Source organism: Schistocerca americana, chromosome 5 (assembly GCF_021461395.2).
Source record: "Schistocerca americana isolate TAMUIC-IGC-003095 chromosome 5, iqSchAmer2.1, whole genome shotgun sequence".
In the NCBI taxonomy this organism is placed as follows: Eukaryota; Metazoa; Arthropoda; class Insecta; order Orthoptera; family Acrididae; genus Schistocerca; species Schistocerca americana.
This window is the reverse complement of record NC_060123.1, coordinates 639618639-639634583: the sequence shown is the minus strand read 5'-3', so window position 1 is coordinate 639634583 and position 15945 is coordinate 639618639. Positions and strand designations below refer to the sequence as shown.

Here is a 15945-nt window from a genome sequence, read left to right as displayed (position 1 = left end):
GCACTAAGTTTCGTGCATCTGAAAATCATTACCAATATCAGAGATTTTGTGTTTTTTAAAATCGGCACGCATAATTTTTTTCCAACAGTATCCTGACCTGCTTTGTGTACCATGGGGGATCTGTTCTGTTTCATATTAATTTACTTGGTATAAAAGTTTTCATTGCTGTCAACACAAAGTCTTTGAATTTAAACCACATTTGGTTGATGCCTACATAGTTAATATGGAAGGAATGGAGACTATCTTTTAGGAAGTTACCAAGTGAATTTTCATCTATTTTGTAATGTCTGATGACAGTTTAAATAACAGTATTGATGAAGAACTGATGGAAGTACTGGAAATGGTTATATTTGACTGCTTGGAGACAATTTGCAGCCCTTCATGGACTTCATGTTCCCAAGCAACAATGTAATTTTTAAGGATGACGAAGCGCCATGTCACTGGGCCATAACTGTTTGTGATTGGTTTGAAGAATGTTCTGGATAATTAGAGTGAATGATTTGGCCACCTGGATTGCCTAACGTAAATCCTGTCGAACACTTTTGGGACATAATTGAGAGGTCAGTTAATGAACAAAATCCTGCACTGGCAACACTTTCGCTGTCATGAACGGCTATAGCAGCAGGAGGGATCAGTATGTTTGCAGGGAACTTCTAACAATTTGTTGAGTCCATGCAACATTGAATTGCTGAACTACGTTGGGCAAAAGGAGGTCCGAGTGATATTAGGAGATGTCTTATAGCTTTTGTCATCTGAGTGTAATAACAATAATAATAATAATAATAATAATAATAATAATAATAATAATAGTGATATTTTTGAGTGTACAAAAGTGATATTTTTGACATAGCAAGCTCAGAGGGAGAGAAATGTAGACATAGTGCACAAGCTAAGGCTTTGGGGAATAATGAAGGTCTAGTGGGAAATAACGGTATTTAGTTGTAATTGGGTAAGTGGTGCATACAGGACAAAGTAGACAGTATTGTTTTTGTAAGTATGTCATTAACTGTCTTTTGAAACTGGAGATGTTATTCAGTTCTGTTAATGTTAAGAGAGAGAATTTCAGTGTCATATCCGTGCTAGTAACAAGGACTAAGAGGAGGCAGCTGGTATAATTTGATTCTCCTCTACTAGAATGTACACCAGGAATACATATTATCTTTTGTAGAATTTTTTTAACATATTGACTTCACCCTCATTCTGGTAAAAATCTATTGTTCATTTGTCTTATATCATTGTACTAGATATCTCTATAATATGTAGAAGCTAGTGTCCAAATGTTATATTGACACTGAAATCTCATTGCTTTAAGAAATAAGTTTATATTGTGCATTCATGTATGAGCAGACTAATTGCCTTTTAGTGTGCCATTGTTCATTCCAGAATCAGCATCACTTCTGCAGAAATTTACATGTTGGCTGACTGGAAGGCGACCTGAGTATGTTGACCCCAGAGTGCTTGCCCAAGGTGAAGGTCGAGAAGGTAACTTTCACATTTTGTGTTGTAGCCACAAAGCTAAACAACAAAATTAAAAGTAAAATAAAGCAGAAAGCACCAAAACAGAGACTACAACCCGACAGAACCAAACACAAACATGCAGTACTATAACAGATATGTAGAATAATTAGAAAAAGATGAAAGAAAACACAAGATGGTACACAATGTCATACAAACACAGAATCATGCAAAAAATCACCAACATTTTCAAAATACACAACAGACAATTCAGTACAAAAATACATCCCAAAACTGACAAAAAACAGACACATACACCAGAAACCAGGTATACATCAACTACAGTGTAACACTTGTGAAGGCAGATACATAGGACAAACAGGTAGAACATTTGATGTTAGATACAAAGAACACATGAGAGCATGGAAGTGTGGGACAAACCACTCCACATTTGCAGAACACCTAAGAGAACATAACCACAAACCAACCACTAGAGAAGAAGACATGAAAATAATTAGAGTCAACAATAAAAAACACCACCTAACCCTGCAAAAAGATTACCAAATACAGAAAAACAAAGCAGAAAGGAAAACCTGTTGAATGATATAGTACACATGTCAAATAATAATAATAATAATAATAATAATAATACCACCACCCAATATAATAAGAATACCACCCAACATCTTTTCACTCACTTATCCATCAACACCTCCACAGAACTTTGAAACCAAAAGTCAAATCAGCTGTCACCAAAGCTTTCAACCACTCTCTAACAGCTATTACATTCACAAAAAAAAGACTTATATACAAACTCTTCAGCTCTCTCTCTCTCTCTCTCTCTCTCTCTCTCTCTCTCTCTCTCTCTCTCTCACACACACACACAGGGATACAAACACCATGAATAGAAGTTGGTTTTGAACATATACTTTGTTAGGTTGGCAGTATGTAGATGTAGATAAACAAACCAAAGAGGAGGAAACACATAATGAAGTTACAATATTTACGTTATCAAAAGCACAGTGTTCAAACAAATAGCTATATCTAGTGGCAAAATAGTAATAGTACACCAAATCACTGTATCTAGTGGCAAAAGAATATTAGTATAGCACAAAAAAGAGGAGAAACATAGTGAACAGTGTGAAAAAGTTTGGAATACAAAACTGTGCTTATATTTTGGAAATAAAGTGGTAGTGCACCCCTTCTAAAGGGGTGTTCTGTTGTCCACCCAACCTCCATGACATCATAGTCCATCCCTATGCCACTCCCAGATTTTTATATTAGTATGACTACCAGCCAGCTGTCAGTCAGGATAAATTGCCATGGCCGAAGTGTGGCCAAGAGCAAAGTGGACCATCCTGTCGCACATCATGAAGCTGAACATAAGCATGCTCGATTTCAATGGCTGTTTCACAAGCCGAACCATCTGGATCCTACACTCCACCATCAGCTTCTCTGAAAATCACAGATGGAAGAACAAACAGTTTTTTCGTCATGCCTGTCTGCAACTCAGAGTGTTGTCTTTATAGTGATAGCAATCTATCCTTTTCATAATTGTTTATGTTCGAACTTGGACTTTCTATTGTTAGATATTGAATTTAATTGATGAATGCAAATAATGTAAAATACAGGCAGAAGGAAATACATATGCCTAAAAATGAGATTGACAGTAAATGCAAAGTGGCAAAACTGGAATGGCTAGAGGAAAATAGCAGAGCTGTAGTAGAAACTCACTTTTCCCTTTTCTCACATGAAATCCTGCGATCCATGAATGAAGGGAAACAGGCGGAGCACATATTCTTAGATTTACGTGAAGCCTTTGACACGGTGCCACACAGCAAACTATTACAAAGGTACAAACATACGGAATGGATTCCCAGGTATGTGAGTGGCTTGAAGACTGCTTAAGTAATGGAATCCAGTATGTTGTACTTGATGTAAGTCTTCATCAGAGACAAGGTTATCGTCAGGAGTGCCCAAGGGAACTGCAATTGGAGAGCAGTTATTTGCTGTATACATAAATGATCTGCTGGACATCAGTAGTTCTGCGGCTGATTGCTGATGATGCTGTGGTGTATGGGAAGGTGGCATCATTGAGTGACTGTGGGAGGTTACCAGGTATTTAGGCACAACATTGCAAAGCAATATGAAATGGAATGAGCATATATGGATTGTAGTAAGGAAGACGAATGGTGGACTTGGATTTATTGGGAGAATTTTAGGAAAGAGTGGTGCATCTGTAAATGAGACCAAATATAGGACACTAGTGCAACCCATTGTTAAGTACTGTTCGAGTGGCTGGGATCTGTACCAGATGGGATTGAAGGAAGACATTGAAGCAATTCAGAGATAGGCTGCTGCTAGATTTGTTACTGATAGGTTTGAGCAACACGTAAGTATTACAGAGATGCTTTGGTAATCACTGGACAGAAGGCGACATTGTTTTCGAGGAGATCTATTGAGAAAATTTAGAGAACAGGCATTTGAGGCTGATTGCAGAATAGTGCTCCTGCCACCAACATACATTTTACATAAGGACAATGAAGATCAGATATGAGAAATTAGGGATTGTATTGAAGCATATAGAAAGTTGTTTTTCTCTTGCTCAATTTGCGAGTGGAATGGGAAAGGAAATGTGCTGTATACCCTCTGCCATATGACAGTTTGCAGAGTATGTATGTAGGTGTAGAACTATATGAATATCAAGAAATGAGTATGAGGGAAGGTTGGGAAGACTGAAAGGAGGAAAGAATAATTGAAAGGGCTATGCAAAGGAAATGAACTTGGAGACAGTATTACAGAAAAGTAAGAGGAAGTAGATGAGGTCCGTATGAGAGATATTGTGCTCCAAGAAGAATTTGGCAGTGTACTGAAAGACTTAATCCGAAACAAAGAATCTGGAGCAGATAACAGGCACTCTTTGGGGTTAGCTAATCATGATAAAGCAATTTCACCTGGTATGTGGGACATGAAACAGAAAAAATAGTTTTGGACTTCAAAAAGAATGTAATAATCCCATGGTCAAAGAAGACAGGTGCTGACAAGGCACATCTTATTGAATTGCCAGGGTAAAAAATCATAGTTTTAAAATAGTAACATGAATTATGTACAGAAGAGTGGGATGAGTGGTAGAACCCAACCTGAGGGCTGATCACTTCCATTTTTGTAGAAATTTAGGACCATGTGAGGCAATACTGACTATATAACAGAAGATAAGAGTGAAGAAAGGAAACTCACATTTGCAGGTTTAGTATATTTAGAACAAGATTTTGGTACTGTAGACAGGAGAGCAGTCTTTGAATTTTAGGTAGCAGGGATACAATGCATGAAGAGAATAGTTATCTGCAACTTTTACAGACACCAAGTTGCATTTATAAGAACCAAGGAATATGTAGGAAGGGCCATGAAAAAGAAATGCAGAGTTTGAGGTTGGCCAATGATATTGTGAGTTTATCAGAAGCAGCAAAGGACATGGATGATCATTTGAGCAGAATAGATAATTTCTTGAAAATTGGTTGTAAGAACAAAGGCAAAACAAGGATAATGAAGGGTAGTTGAATTAAATCGAGTAACACTGAGGAAACTAGTTTGGGAAATGAGACACTAAAAGTAATAGATGAGTTTTGCCATGTGGGCAGCAAAGTAATTGACAATGGCAGAACTGAGAATAATATAAAATGTAGACTGGCAGTAATAAGAAAAATCTTTTATGATAAAGATAAATCTGTTAACTTGTAATTAAGTATTAGGAAGTCTTTTCCGAAAGTATTTGGAGTGTAGCATTATACAGAAGCAAAATGTGGGAGATAAACAAAATGACAAGAATAAAGTAGAAATCTTTGAAACATGGTGCTACAGAAATCAAATTGTAGAGAATAGAAATTTGTGGTACAAAATGACGAAAAGAAAGGGTAAAATGGTGGGGCGTATCGTGATGAATAGTTACTTTGGTAATGTCCTGCGTGTATGCTTGCATGCATGTTCACAGGGTGTGTGTGTATGTGTATGTGGGGGGGGGGGGATAATAATTGAAGTGGGAGACTTAATTTCAAGTGTATGTAGATTGCAATAGTTAAGTGGAGATGAAGAGATTTGCATAGGATTGGCTAGCATGGCGAGCTGTATCAAACCTGTCTTCAGGCTGAAGGCAATAACAACAAAATCGTCAAAACATAAAATTCTAAAATCCAATGATACAGAGTAGCAAGAAAAAGATAATTTATGAAATAAAATTCTTGCAGTTCATTAATTAATTGACATGTTCTGCTTTCGTCAAAACAGGTTACTAAATGTTAGTTTTCATGTGTGACTTACACTGAAACCTCTTTGTTATATGAAGGACATTTTGCTAACATCTTTTTTTTTGTTTGTTTGTTGCATTGGTGTGTGTGTGTGTGTGTGTGTGTGTGTGTGTGTGTGTGAGACTGTGGTATGAGATGATATCCAAAATATACTGATTAAAATTCTGTCATACAGTCACTTTCAATCACTCCGTGAGTGTGATTGCACTGATCCCAGTGTTTCTGCTACTTTTGAAACGCACACAGGAAGTCTTCCTTTGTTAGGGTGTTTAGCACACACTGCAGTTCCACTAAAATCTTCTAAACCAGTCAAACCTGCACAATTTTAAGTTTATATTCATCTCGGAGGAGGAGAAGAAGAAGAAGAAGAAGAAGAAGAAGAAGAAGGTCATCACCTTATACTGTAATATTTTGTTATTGTTTTGCTTTCTTCTGCTTCTTTTCTTCCCTCTGGTATTTTATTATTGTTTCCATATTTTCAGTGACCCATGTTCAGTCTCGAGGGAATGTCCAGATCGAGTTTAGTGTAATGATGCACAACTTCTCTGCATCTGGGTACTCAAATCATGTAAATGTACACCAGTAGAAGAAATTTAATTTATTATTGTAAATATATAATTTTGTTTTTAATAAACAGACTTGAGAAAATAAATTATATGAATATGCAGTTCACAAGAAACCTACAGAATCCCTACGTATGCATTAGAAGATAGTGGCAATAAGGTATATAACATGTTTCTCTTCATTATTTCAGATATTTCTTATTATTATTGCAATTTTTGCCCAAAATATACACATTTTGTCAAAACTTGGTATCCTATAAATGTCATTGTTCTTCATGCAGTATTCATTAAGTTACAATGAACAGTATATCTCAGAGCAAAGAAAATTTTGGAGTTATTAGTTGATTTGTACCTTTGGAGCATCTGTCATGCCATGAGGAAATGTAAGCACTACAAAGTTATTTATTTTCTACAGTGTACAACTATGTAACTACAGAAAAAATATTAGGACACCACCACACAAAGCCACTAGTGTGCTATGGTTAGCTAACTTGTCAAGATGGCTCCGTATGCATTGCGTAACTTACTGGATCACTGTAAATACAAATACACACGGAAACCATCTCTGAGAGTAAGAGAGAGGTGGTGGGGGGGGGGGGGAGAAAGCAAGCACAGAACAACTACTGGCTTGGTGAGAAGAATGTGCATGACAGGAAAGTGTGAGTGATTCTGCTGTGCATTGTCACGTACTCTAGAGTATGCACTGTTCTAAAAACATTTTGCAAGTACATAAACACTATGACTGATTTGATGAGGATCAAATTATGTAAATATGTATAATTGTCTCTCTTCTTTAGTGCACTGACACTTTTGGAACAATACTAGTCAAATTATCCCTGTGTGTGTGTGTGTGTGTGTGTGTGTGTGTGTGTGTGTGTGATCAGTAGGTGCTGTATCAATAATTTATTTCTTATTAATTCTGGGTGTACTTTTCATCACAATACATATTTCATGTGATTCAGTTAAAAAATTGTCAATGATAGGATTTTCTCATTTGTATTACAACACGGACGTGAGTTCTGTATCCATGTTTCAATATGAAGTATTAGGTAGTACAGTAGCTGTGCTCCTGCGCCAGCAAGATTTAAAAGAGAGGAGAGTGTAGATTTTTCTCCTGCAAGGTTACGCAACAATTTTCATCGCATATTTGTTCACACTAAAACACTGCAGGTCTTAGCGATGTGATGCACTCGACAGTAATCTTAATCTTATAATTTATGTTAATGTGTGATAGTTATGCTTGGTGCACACCATGGAGCTTCTTTTGTAAGCCGCCAGTTACTCTGCTGATTTTCATCCCTCCCCTCAGAAGGAAATGTATAAAAATATTGCTTATAGAATTGGGTATGATCCACCTATAGTCGATGACATCTATAAACAAGCGAAAAACAAGAAAGACAGGAATAAAACTGCTACGAGGGTGTTCCCAAAAGTAAGGTCTCGTATTTTTTATAAGTACATAGACCTGTTTATTTCTACAATGGTTTACATCAGTGTACATCTTGAACATTTAGCTATTTTTCGACATAATCACCATTTCTGTTGATGCATTTTTGTAGATGCTGTGGCAGTTTTTGTATGCCCATGTCATACCAGCTCGCCGCCATGTTGTTCAGAAAGTTATGAACCTCGTCTTTCACCTCGTTGTTGGAGCTGAATCCCTCTCTGGCCAAATGTTCTTTTAACCTAGGGAACTGGGCACCAAGGCAGGACTATAGGGTGGGTGGGTGATTATGTTCCACTGAAACTGTTGCAGGAGAGCAATGGTTTGGCGAGCGATGCGTGGGTGAGAGTTGTCATGGAGAATGTGTACGGGCTTGCTCAACATTCCTCTTCTGCTGCTCTGAATTGCTGCCCATTTGAGTTTTTTCAGACTCTCACAGTACCTTTCAGCGTTAATTGTGGTTCCAGCGATTCAGCTCCAACGACGAAGTGAAATAAGAGGTTCATAACTTTCTGAACAGCATGGCAGCGAGCTGGTATGACATGCGCATACAAAAACTGCCACAGCGTCTACAAATATGCATTGACAGAAATGGTGATTATGTCGAAAAATCGCTAAATGTTCAAGATGTAAACTGATGTAAACCATTGTAGAAATAAACAGGTCTATGTACTTATAAAAAATAGGAGACCTTACTTTTGGAATTACCCTTGTACTAAGGTAAAGGAGAAAAAGTACATTCTATGGCCTACAATGGCCCCCCTCTGACAAAACTCGGCAACAGTTTCGTAATTTTAATACAGCCCTTGTCTTTAATACAACTAATACTTTACGCTCTAAACTGAATAGGAAATCAGCACGATGGGTACAGAAGTGCTGGTGTGTACAAACTGCACAGTGATGAGTGCGAAGGCTTTTATGTTGGCCGGACAGGGAGATCATTTTTCACCCGCTTCAGAGAACACACAAGCGTACGTATCATAACTACCTTTGGGGACCATTTTTGCACATCTAAATATAAAGTAGTTGACATACGCCGTAGTATGAAAAATATTCATAAAGCTGCCAAAGGTAACAAGTTTAATATACTGCCAACTGCTTCAGAATTCTGGTGTATGTGCTACAGCTTTAAATTTTCCTCGTAAAAACAATGGTTCGGTATCTAACATTGATACCCTTTTCTGCTTCTGAGGATTCAAGATGACTCAGTTGAAAGCTACAGATACTTATGGCAACACTAAGTATTTTAGCTTGCTGCTGAAACAGGCACAAGGAAATCTATCATCGCTTTCGCCGTTGATGAATGTTAGCAGGACGAAAACTTAAGTTTGGCCTAATCACATAGTATACTTCTTTGACCAATTATGCTTCCGGTTTTTGTTGCTGAAAATTCGAGACTTCCAGTTTAAAACTTGTACTCTACCTTATTAATGCGTGAGGTCCCTGAGATCACTTCTTTAACATAAATAACTAAGTAGGCTGTAGCAGCCAACGTGTAAACAGCAGCGCGCTAGTATGCTCATTGTGGCCACCGACAGCTACCTGGTCGTACTTTCCCTATACATAGCTCTTGTTTGTCCCCTAGCATTGCATCATCTCTGGGAAAACATATGTATGGGGTCTTATTTGACACCAAAGCGATTCTACTAACTCTATGGAGACAAAATGTAAAATATTTCTACAAAAATAACAATGACTTATTGTGAGACCCATGCGCATTATTGAAATTAAAACTCCAATGTTGCAAGCCATAATTAAGTTTCAACCTTATAAAAAACTATCAGTGGAAATGTTCCTACCACTTCCCCTCAGGTGACCAACTATATAACGTGCCACTTGTTTCCCCAGCTCTATTCCCCTTCATTCAGCAGATTTCCCTGTATGTAGTTGTGTGTTTATGAGGTAATTGGTCTTAAAATCTACAGCAACGCACACTTTTATCCTCTGATGTCCAGGTTTTGAGGGAATGTGCAACTTGAGTGGACATCATCCCCAGAAAGTACGTACGTGCTCATCAGCTGTAATATAAGGCCCAGGGATATAAGACGAAATGCATGTATCAATGAAAATTTCAAACACAGCCCGTATAGTTTCAGCTATTGATCCAGAAACCGCTTTTCTCTCTTCTCTTGTAAGTTTATAATCGAACTGGAGATGCATCAGAAAATCAGGAAGTCATGAAAAGCTCATCATGACTCGAAAAATGGGCAAGCCATACTCATCTGATCGAAATTTGCTCAGAGGTTTCCGCCCTGCCTTATGTAAACCAGCTATTATTAGGAGACCAAAGAATGTCTGTGGTTCTGTAGAATCAAGTTCAATCCAGTACTCAAGGTATGGGTGTAGAATTTTAATGTCTCCTGCATGATTATTGGTATGCATTACTAGTATACTTTGCATGTGACTGCTGATTAAAAGTCTGAGATAATCTGCCGTTGTCTGCATTTGTGATCTAAGGTGATGTGGAATATGTGCAGTTCCATGTATTCTACAGGGTGTTTCAAAATGAACATACCGGTTTTAAGGCGTTGTAGCATTTACTACGTTCAACTTACGGTTTTGTTTGTATACCTGTGCGCAATGGGAAGAGTATGGAATGACAAAGAGTGACTGAAAAACGTGTTGAACGAGTGCGAGCCTTTCACGTTTAGCCCAAGCAATATCTCCGCAGAAAGTTTATGGGCCTTTCTTTTTCGGTGAATCAACTGTAACTGATGTTTCTTATTGTGATGTGCTACAGCTACGGCCCGTGCCTCAATGGAAAGAAGCTGAACAACACATATTTATTTGGGAAGCAAGATGGTGCGCCACCTCACTGGCAGAAATCAGTACGCGACTGGTTAAACGGCGTTGTATCCGCCCGGTGGATTGGGCGCAAGGGACCGGTTGACATGGTATTTTATGCATGACCACCTTCACACACGATCTGACGCGATCATGTGTATGTACCTCCGATACCGGCTGATCTATTCGACTTTAGCAACAGTGTTATTGCAACAGTTACTCTGACACATTGATCAATGTTTCAGAACAACTCGCCTATCGACTCAATGTGTGATCGGTGTTCACACTGAATAATTGTAAGAAAAACTGTTTGTGTTTCTCTTTCATTTGGTGTATTGTAAGTTGAATGTAATATGTGCTACAAAGCCTTAAAACCCGTATATTCATTTTGAAATACCCTGTACTACTGGAGGGCTGCTTGCACATATCTGTTGGTTCTATGTCTTACGTTATCTGTCCACTTCTAGGTACAAGAGTAGGCGCACTAGTTTCTTAAATACCTTTATCATCTTCACATTTATTTACGTTCACCTCATCTTTGACCTGTATATCCTCCTGCCACATCTACGTTAGCGTCTCTCTCATTCCTGTTTCCAAAAATTGACTCATTATCATTATCACTCTTACATATATCTGCTAAAATCTGCTTGAGCCTGTAACAGCTTTCAAATCATATATTGCGATCCATAATGAATAAAATGTGATACCGCGCGTTACTTCAACAAACGCAATTCTTGACTGTGAATTAGTTCCAACCATGCGCATGTATTTATTTTCTACAAATTGGTTACAACAGTGGATATATAAATGCTGGTTGATAAGGTGCAGTATTGCTAAGTTTTTATTTTCGTAATAAAGTTTAAATATAACACTGAAAATCACACTATATATCTGGAGTATTTTCTGACCCCACTGAAAAAAATTCAAATTATTGTATTAGTAACATGATATGACCATAAATATTTTGCCCAGTTATAATAAAAAGAACACAAAAAGCATATCTGGAGCATGAGAATTCTGTGTCCACATTGAAACTGTTTATTTGTATTTAAGAGCCTTTGAGTCTAGGACACCAGACAGCAAGCAAGGGATAAGCAGCAGCGGGATATCAGGCCCAATATGGACGCCGCCAGCTAGTTGATCTTACATTCCATATACAAAGCTCTAGGTTATACCACCCTCATTACGCCCCTGCCTTAGGCCCCGTAAAGTATTAGTCCACATGGATTCTCCCACTCTTACACAATGGTGGGGGTTGATCATTGCAAACCCGCCAATTTATAATACATGGTCGTTCGATTGAACACTGCTTAGAAATTCCATCCGGATGAGTTCTAGATGGTGACAGAACCATTTGAAGCAACAAAACGAACAAGCTGCATTAGTTCTGTGGACTATACGTGCCAGCCCCACTTATTCTGTGACTCTGCATGCTGGGTGAGGTAGACGCTGCTAGACCCTACAACAAAAAGTCCCAACCAGCTACGCATTCAATTTGCAGATTATACAGTATCTTTTGCCAAAGATAATCTTATCTCCACATCACGCTGCTGCAGCAAAGATGGTAGTGGGGCGACGATCATTTTGCCCAGGATCAGAGGGGGAGAGAATTACCACACTACAGTCATCGAGCGATGCAGGGGAATCTGACTGTTGTTATCTCTGAGATAAGTGGTAGGCGAGCGCGAGAGAACTACTGTATATTCGGCCATGTTCTGGTCGCATTCGCTTGTGTTCTGTAGGTTATTGGTCTTTTTGCGAGCCATCAAAGGAAGTTCATGTTCTGTCCGCTTCGGTGTTAACAGTACGGAAGGCTTACTAGTCTGCTGTCTTATACTTCTGTTGTTCGCATGAGCTGCACGATCAGGGAGTGGTCCGAAGATGAACCATTCGCCAAAGCCACAGCTGGAAATAGCGGTAATGTGTGTGGTAAGTGTGCCTACTTTGTGTGTGTGTGTGTGTGTGTGTGTGTGTGTGTGTGTGTGTGTGTGTGTGTGTGTGTGTGTGTGAGAGAGAGAGAGAGAGAGAGAGAGAGAGAGAGAGAGAGAGAGAGAGAGAGAGAGAGAGAGAGAGATTTTTTCTATTCTGAAGAAGGCTTTGGCCGAAAGATAAGAGTGTAACAGTCTTTTAGTTGTGCCTGGCTGTACTCCGTGTGTCATCTCTACGGTGAGCAGCAATCTATCCTTTTCATAATATGGTTGATATTCTAATCTGGACTTTTCATTGTTTGAATATAACTATCGTACGTTGACACGTTTGCTAGCCCTAAAGGGGAATCAAAAATGTAACTTAGCATTCCAAATTAATAGAGGATGAGGAAAGTGCCATTACATGGCGGTCGCGCGCGTATCGTCGCCCGCAATACGAACGACGCAGCGCGTTGAAACTGCAACGCTCCGTGCCGAGTTCGGCGTGAAGCGATAAATTAAAAAATAAAACATGGACCGCCATCAATAATTTGAACGAAGCGGGGCCTGTGTCTGACTGGTGTAGGTCGCACAACGACGGCTGGCCGCGGTGGCCGTGCGGTTCTAGGCGCTCCAGTCCGGAGCCGTGCTGCTGCTGCGGTCGCAGGTTCGAATCCTGCCTCGGGCATGGGTGTGTGTGATGTCCTTAGGTTAGTTAGGTTTAAGTAGGTCTAAGTTCTAGGGGACTAATCACCACAGCAGTTGAGTCCCATAGTGCTCAGAGCCATTTTTGAGCGCAACGACCTCACTGTTAGTGGACGACGGGCCGAATCATTCTTTCCGTCGCTCGCGTGAAAACTGTGGCAAGATGCAAATGAAATGAGTGGTGCACCGATCTCAGAAACGTGGAGCGATATACGTGGTTTGAAATTAATGACTGAACACGAGAAGTGTTCTGCCATATACGTCCACTAACAATGGGCCATCGGCGCCTCTTTTCCTGCCGTGATCGTCTGAAAAAATCATAAATCATAAAATATTAATAACAAAGTGACATGGAGGGTTGAAATTTAGAAATGAAAATCATAGTAAAGTTAACTTTGACTATATTATAAAGGTACATTTTAACATAGATTCATACAGAATGTCATGACAATGCATCCTTACCTAATCAGAGCGGGAACAGAACAGAAGAAAACCAGCGGACGCTAGACAAAAGAATTAAATATAAAAATGACTAACGAAATTAAGCAGAGGTTGTACATCAGCAGATACATCGATAAGTACACACATCTGAAACTACAAGGCAGGATATAATACGGAATCTCTGACTCCGTAAATGCCGGAAATAATTTTAAAAGCAAAATAAATACTACTAACTAGAAAGTAAAACTACAACATGGCTCTGATATCTAAGAGATCCACAACACAAAAGCCAAAGGAAAAGAAATATGACTGGATTAAAATTAAAAATATACGAAAAGCCCGATCATTTTCATTTCTTAAGTTCACATTAGCTGTAATTATATTGCTAATGTGTCACTGTTATATTAGAGTTTCTTTTACTGATACATAAAAATGATTTACCTGGGATGTGCTGCCTGTCCGTGAACAAAATATGCAGGTGAACATTAATAGAACCGACAGACTGCAGGGACGGATTCATGACTGAATGTAGGGTGCAACGAACATTTGTCCAGAAATGCATCCTTGTCACAGTAGATCGCGCCGATGAATGACAGTTTATCTGACCATGCACCACGTGTTTGTGTTGCAGGCTGTGTGATTGACGCAGCGCACTGTAAGCAGCAGAATATCGGTATTCATGTCGAGAACAAAAATAACGAGGGGAGTAAAGCAAGAATGCCTATTATCACCATATTTGTTCAACTTATTTATTGAAAAAACCATTGAAAAACTGAAAAGAATAACCAAAGGAATTAAAATTAACGGGGAACGAATACACTGTATCCGTTTTGCAGATGATATAGTAGTATTTGCCGATTCAGTAAAGGAAATGGAGTTTATGTTGCTAAAATTTGCCGAAATCCTAAGAAAATTTTATCTAAAAAAAAAGAAGAAGAAAACAAAAACTATGGTAGTAGGGGAGAAAAAAGAAAATTGTAAAGTTAATATTAAACTAGAAGATGATGATGTAGAGCAGGTTGAGAACTTCTGTTATTTGGGGAGCACAATCACTGATGACAATAAATGTATCACAAATATAAAGAGAATAGCCTTGGCAAAGCAATCTTTCCAAAATAAAAGGAATTTACTAACAGACAATCATATAAGCCTAGAAAGTAGGAAAAAGTTTGCCAAAACTTTTGTCTGGAGTGTCTTAACATACGGATGTGAAGTGTGGACTCTGGGAAAGGCAGAGAAAAAAATGTGGATATGGAGAAGAATGACAAAAACAAGCTGGGTAGATAGAAAAAGTAATGAACAGGTCTTAAGAGAAGTGAATGAGAACAGAACACTGCTAAATTATATAGGAAGAAGAAAATCAAAAATTATAGGGCACATAATGAGACACAACCAGTTCCTAAAGAATGTATCTGAAGGAAAAGTTTTAGGGAAAAAACCAACAGGCAGGCCAAGAGCAACGTATTTAAATTACATCAAAGAAGATATGGGGATAAAATCGTATGAAGAATTGAAGAGGATGAGAATGGAGAGAGGGACGTGGCTAAATCGACAAGGAATAGCCTTTAGTTTATCATGACGATGATGTCGGAAACAAGCTGAGATGGTGTTTGTGTACGGCCAAACAGACGGAAGTGGTTGAGAGGTAGCACGGCTATACCGGAACAAGTACCCTCACATACAACAACCACATCACACAACATTTCAATCCTTTTTTGCTAGTCTGTATGATCACGGTCCTTTCAGACAGACGAACGTGCAGGGGGTTGGCGGATCGTCCTTACAGCAGTTTTGGAGCTTGCACTAGGGTTTGTCTCAATATCGGGTAGAACCTGGTCCTCCAAATGTGGTGTACGCACAGTCCGCCGCCTCCCTGTACGTTCGTCTGTCTGAAAGGACCCATGATCACATAAACGCCCAAAAAGGGCTTAAAGTGTTGTGTAACGTGGTTGGTGTCTGTGAAGGTGCTTGTTCTGGTCGAGCCGTGTTGCCTATCGACCGTTTCCGTCTGCTTCGCCATACACAAACACCACGTTCCTGACATGAATACCAGACCATTCTGCTGCCTACAGCACGCTGCGTCAATCACAAAGCCTGCAACACTCAAGGAACACACGGCACGTGGTCAGAGGAACTGTTATTCGTCAGCACGATCTCCTGTGGTAATGATGCATTTCCGGACACTTGTTCATTGGACCCTATATCTAGCCATGAATCCGTCCCTGCAATTAGTCGGTTCTATTAATGTTCACCCTGTACAGTTCGTTACCGGGCAGACAGCACATTCCAAGTACAGTGGAACCTCTATATAACGTTTTTCAAGGAACCACAAATTCTTGACACTA

The 15945-nt window shown here is 39.1% G+C and overlaps 1 protein-coding gene across 2 annotated transcripts in view; it reads left to right on the top strand.

Annotated features, from left to right (window-relative positions):
• LOC124616194 (B9 domain-containing protein 1) overlaps positions 1 to 6408 on the top strand; it is a 55566-nt gene extending 49158 nt beyond the window's left edge. For both annotated transcript variants that reach the window (XM_047144492.1, XM_047144493.1), the window contains 2 exons: positions 1364 to 1482; positions 6239 to 6408. In XM_047144492.1, coding sequence (XP_047000448.1) covers positions 1364 to 1482; positions 6239 to 6342 — 223 coding nt within the window. In that variant the 3' untranslated portion in view covers positions 6343 to 6408. The remainder of the gene's footprint in view (positions 1 to 1363; positions 1483 to 6238) is intronic.
• The last annotated feature ends 9537 nt before the right edge of the window (positions 6409 to 15945 follow it).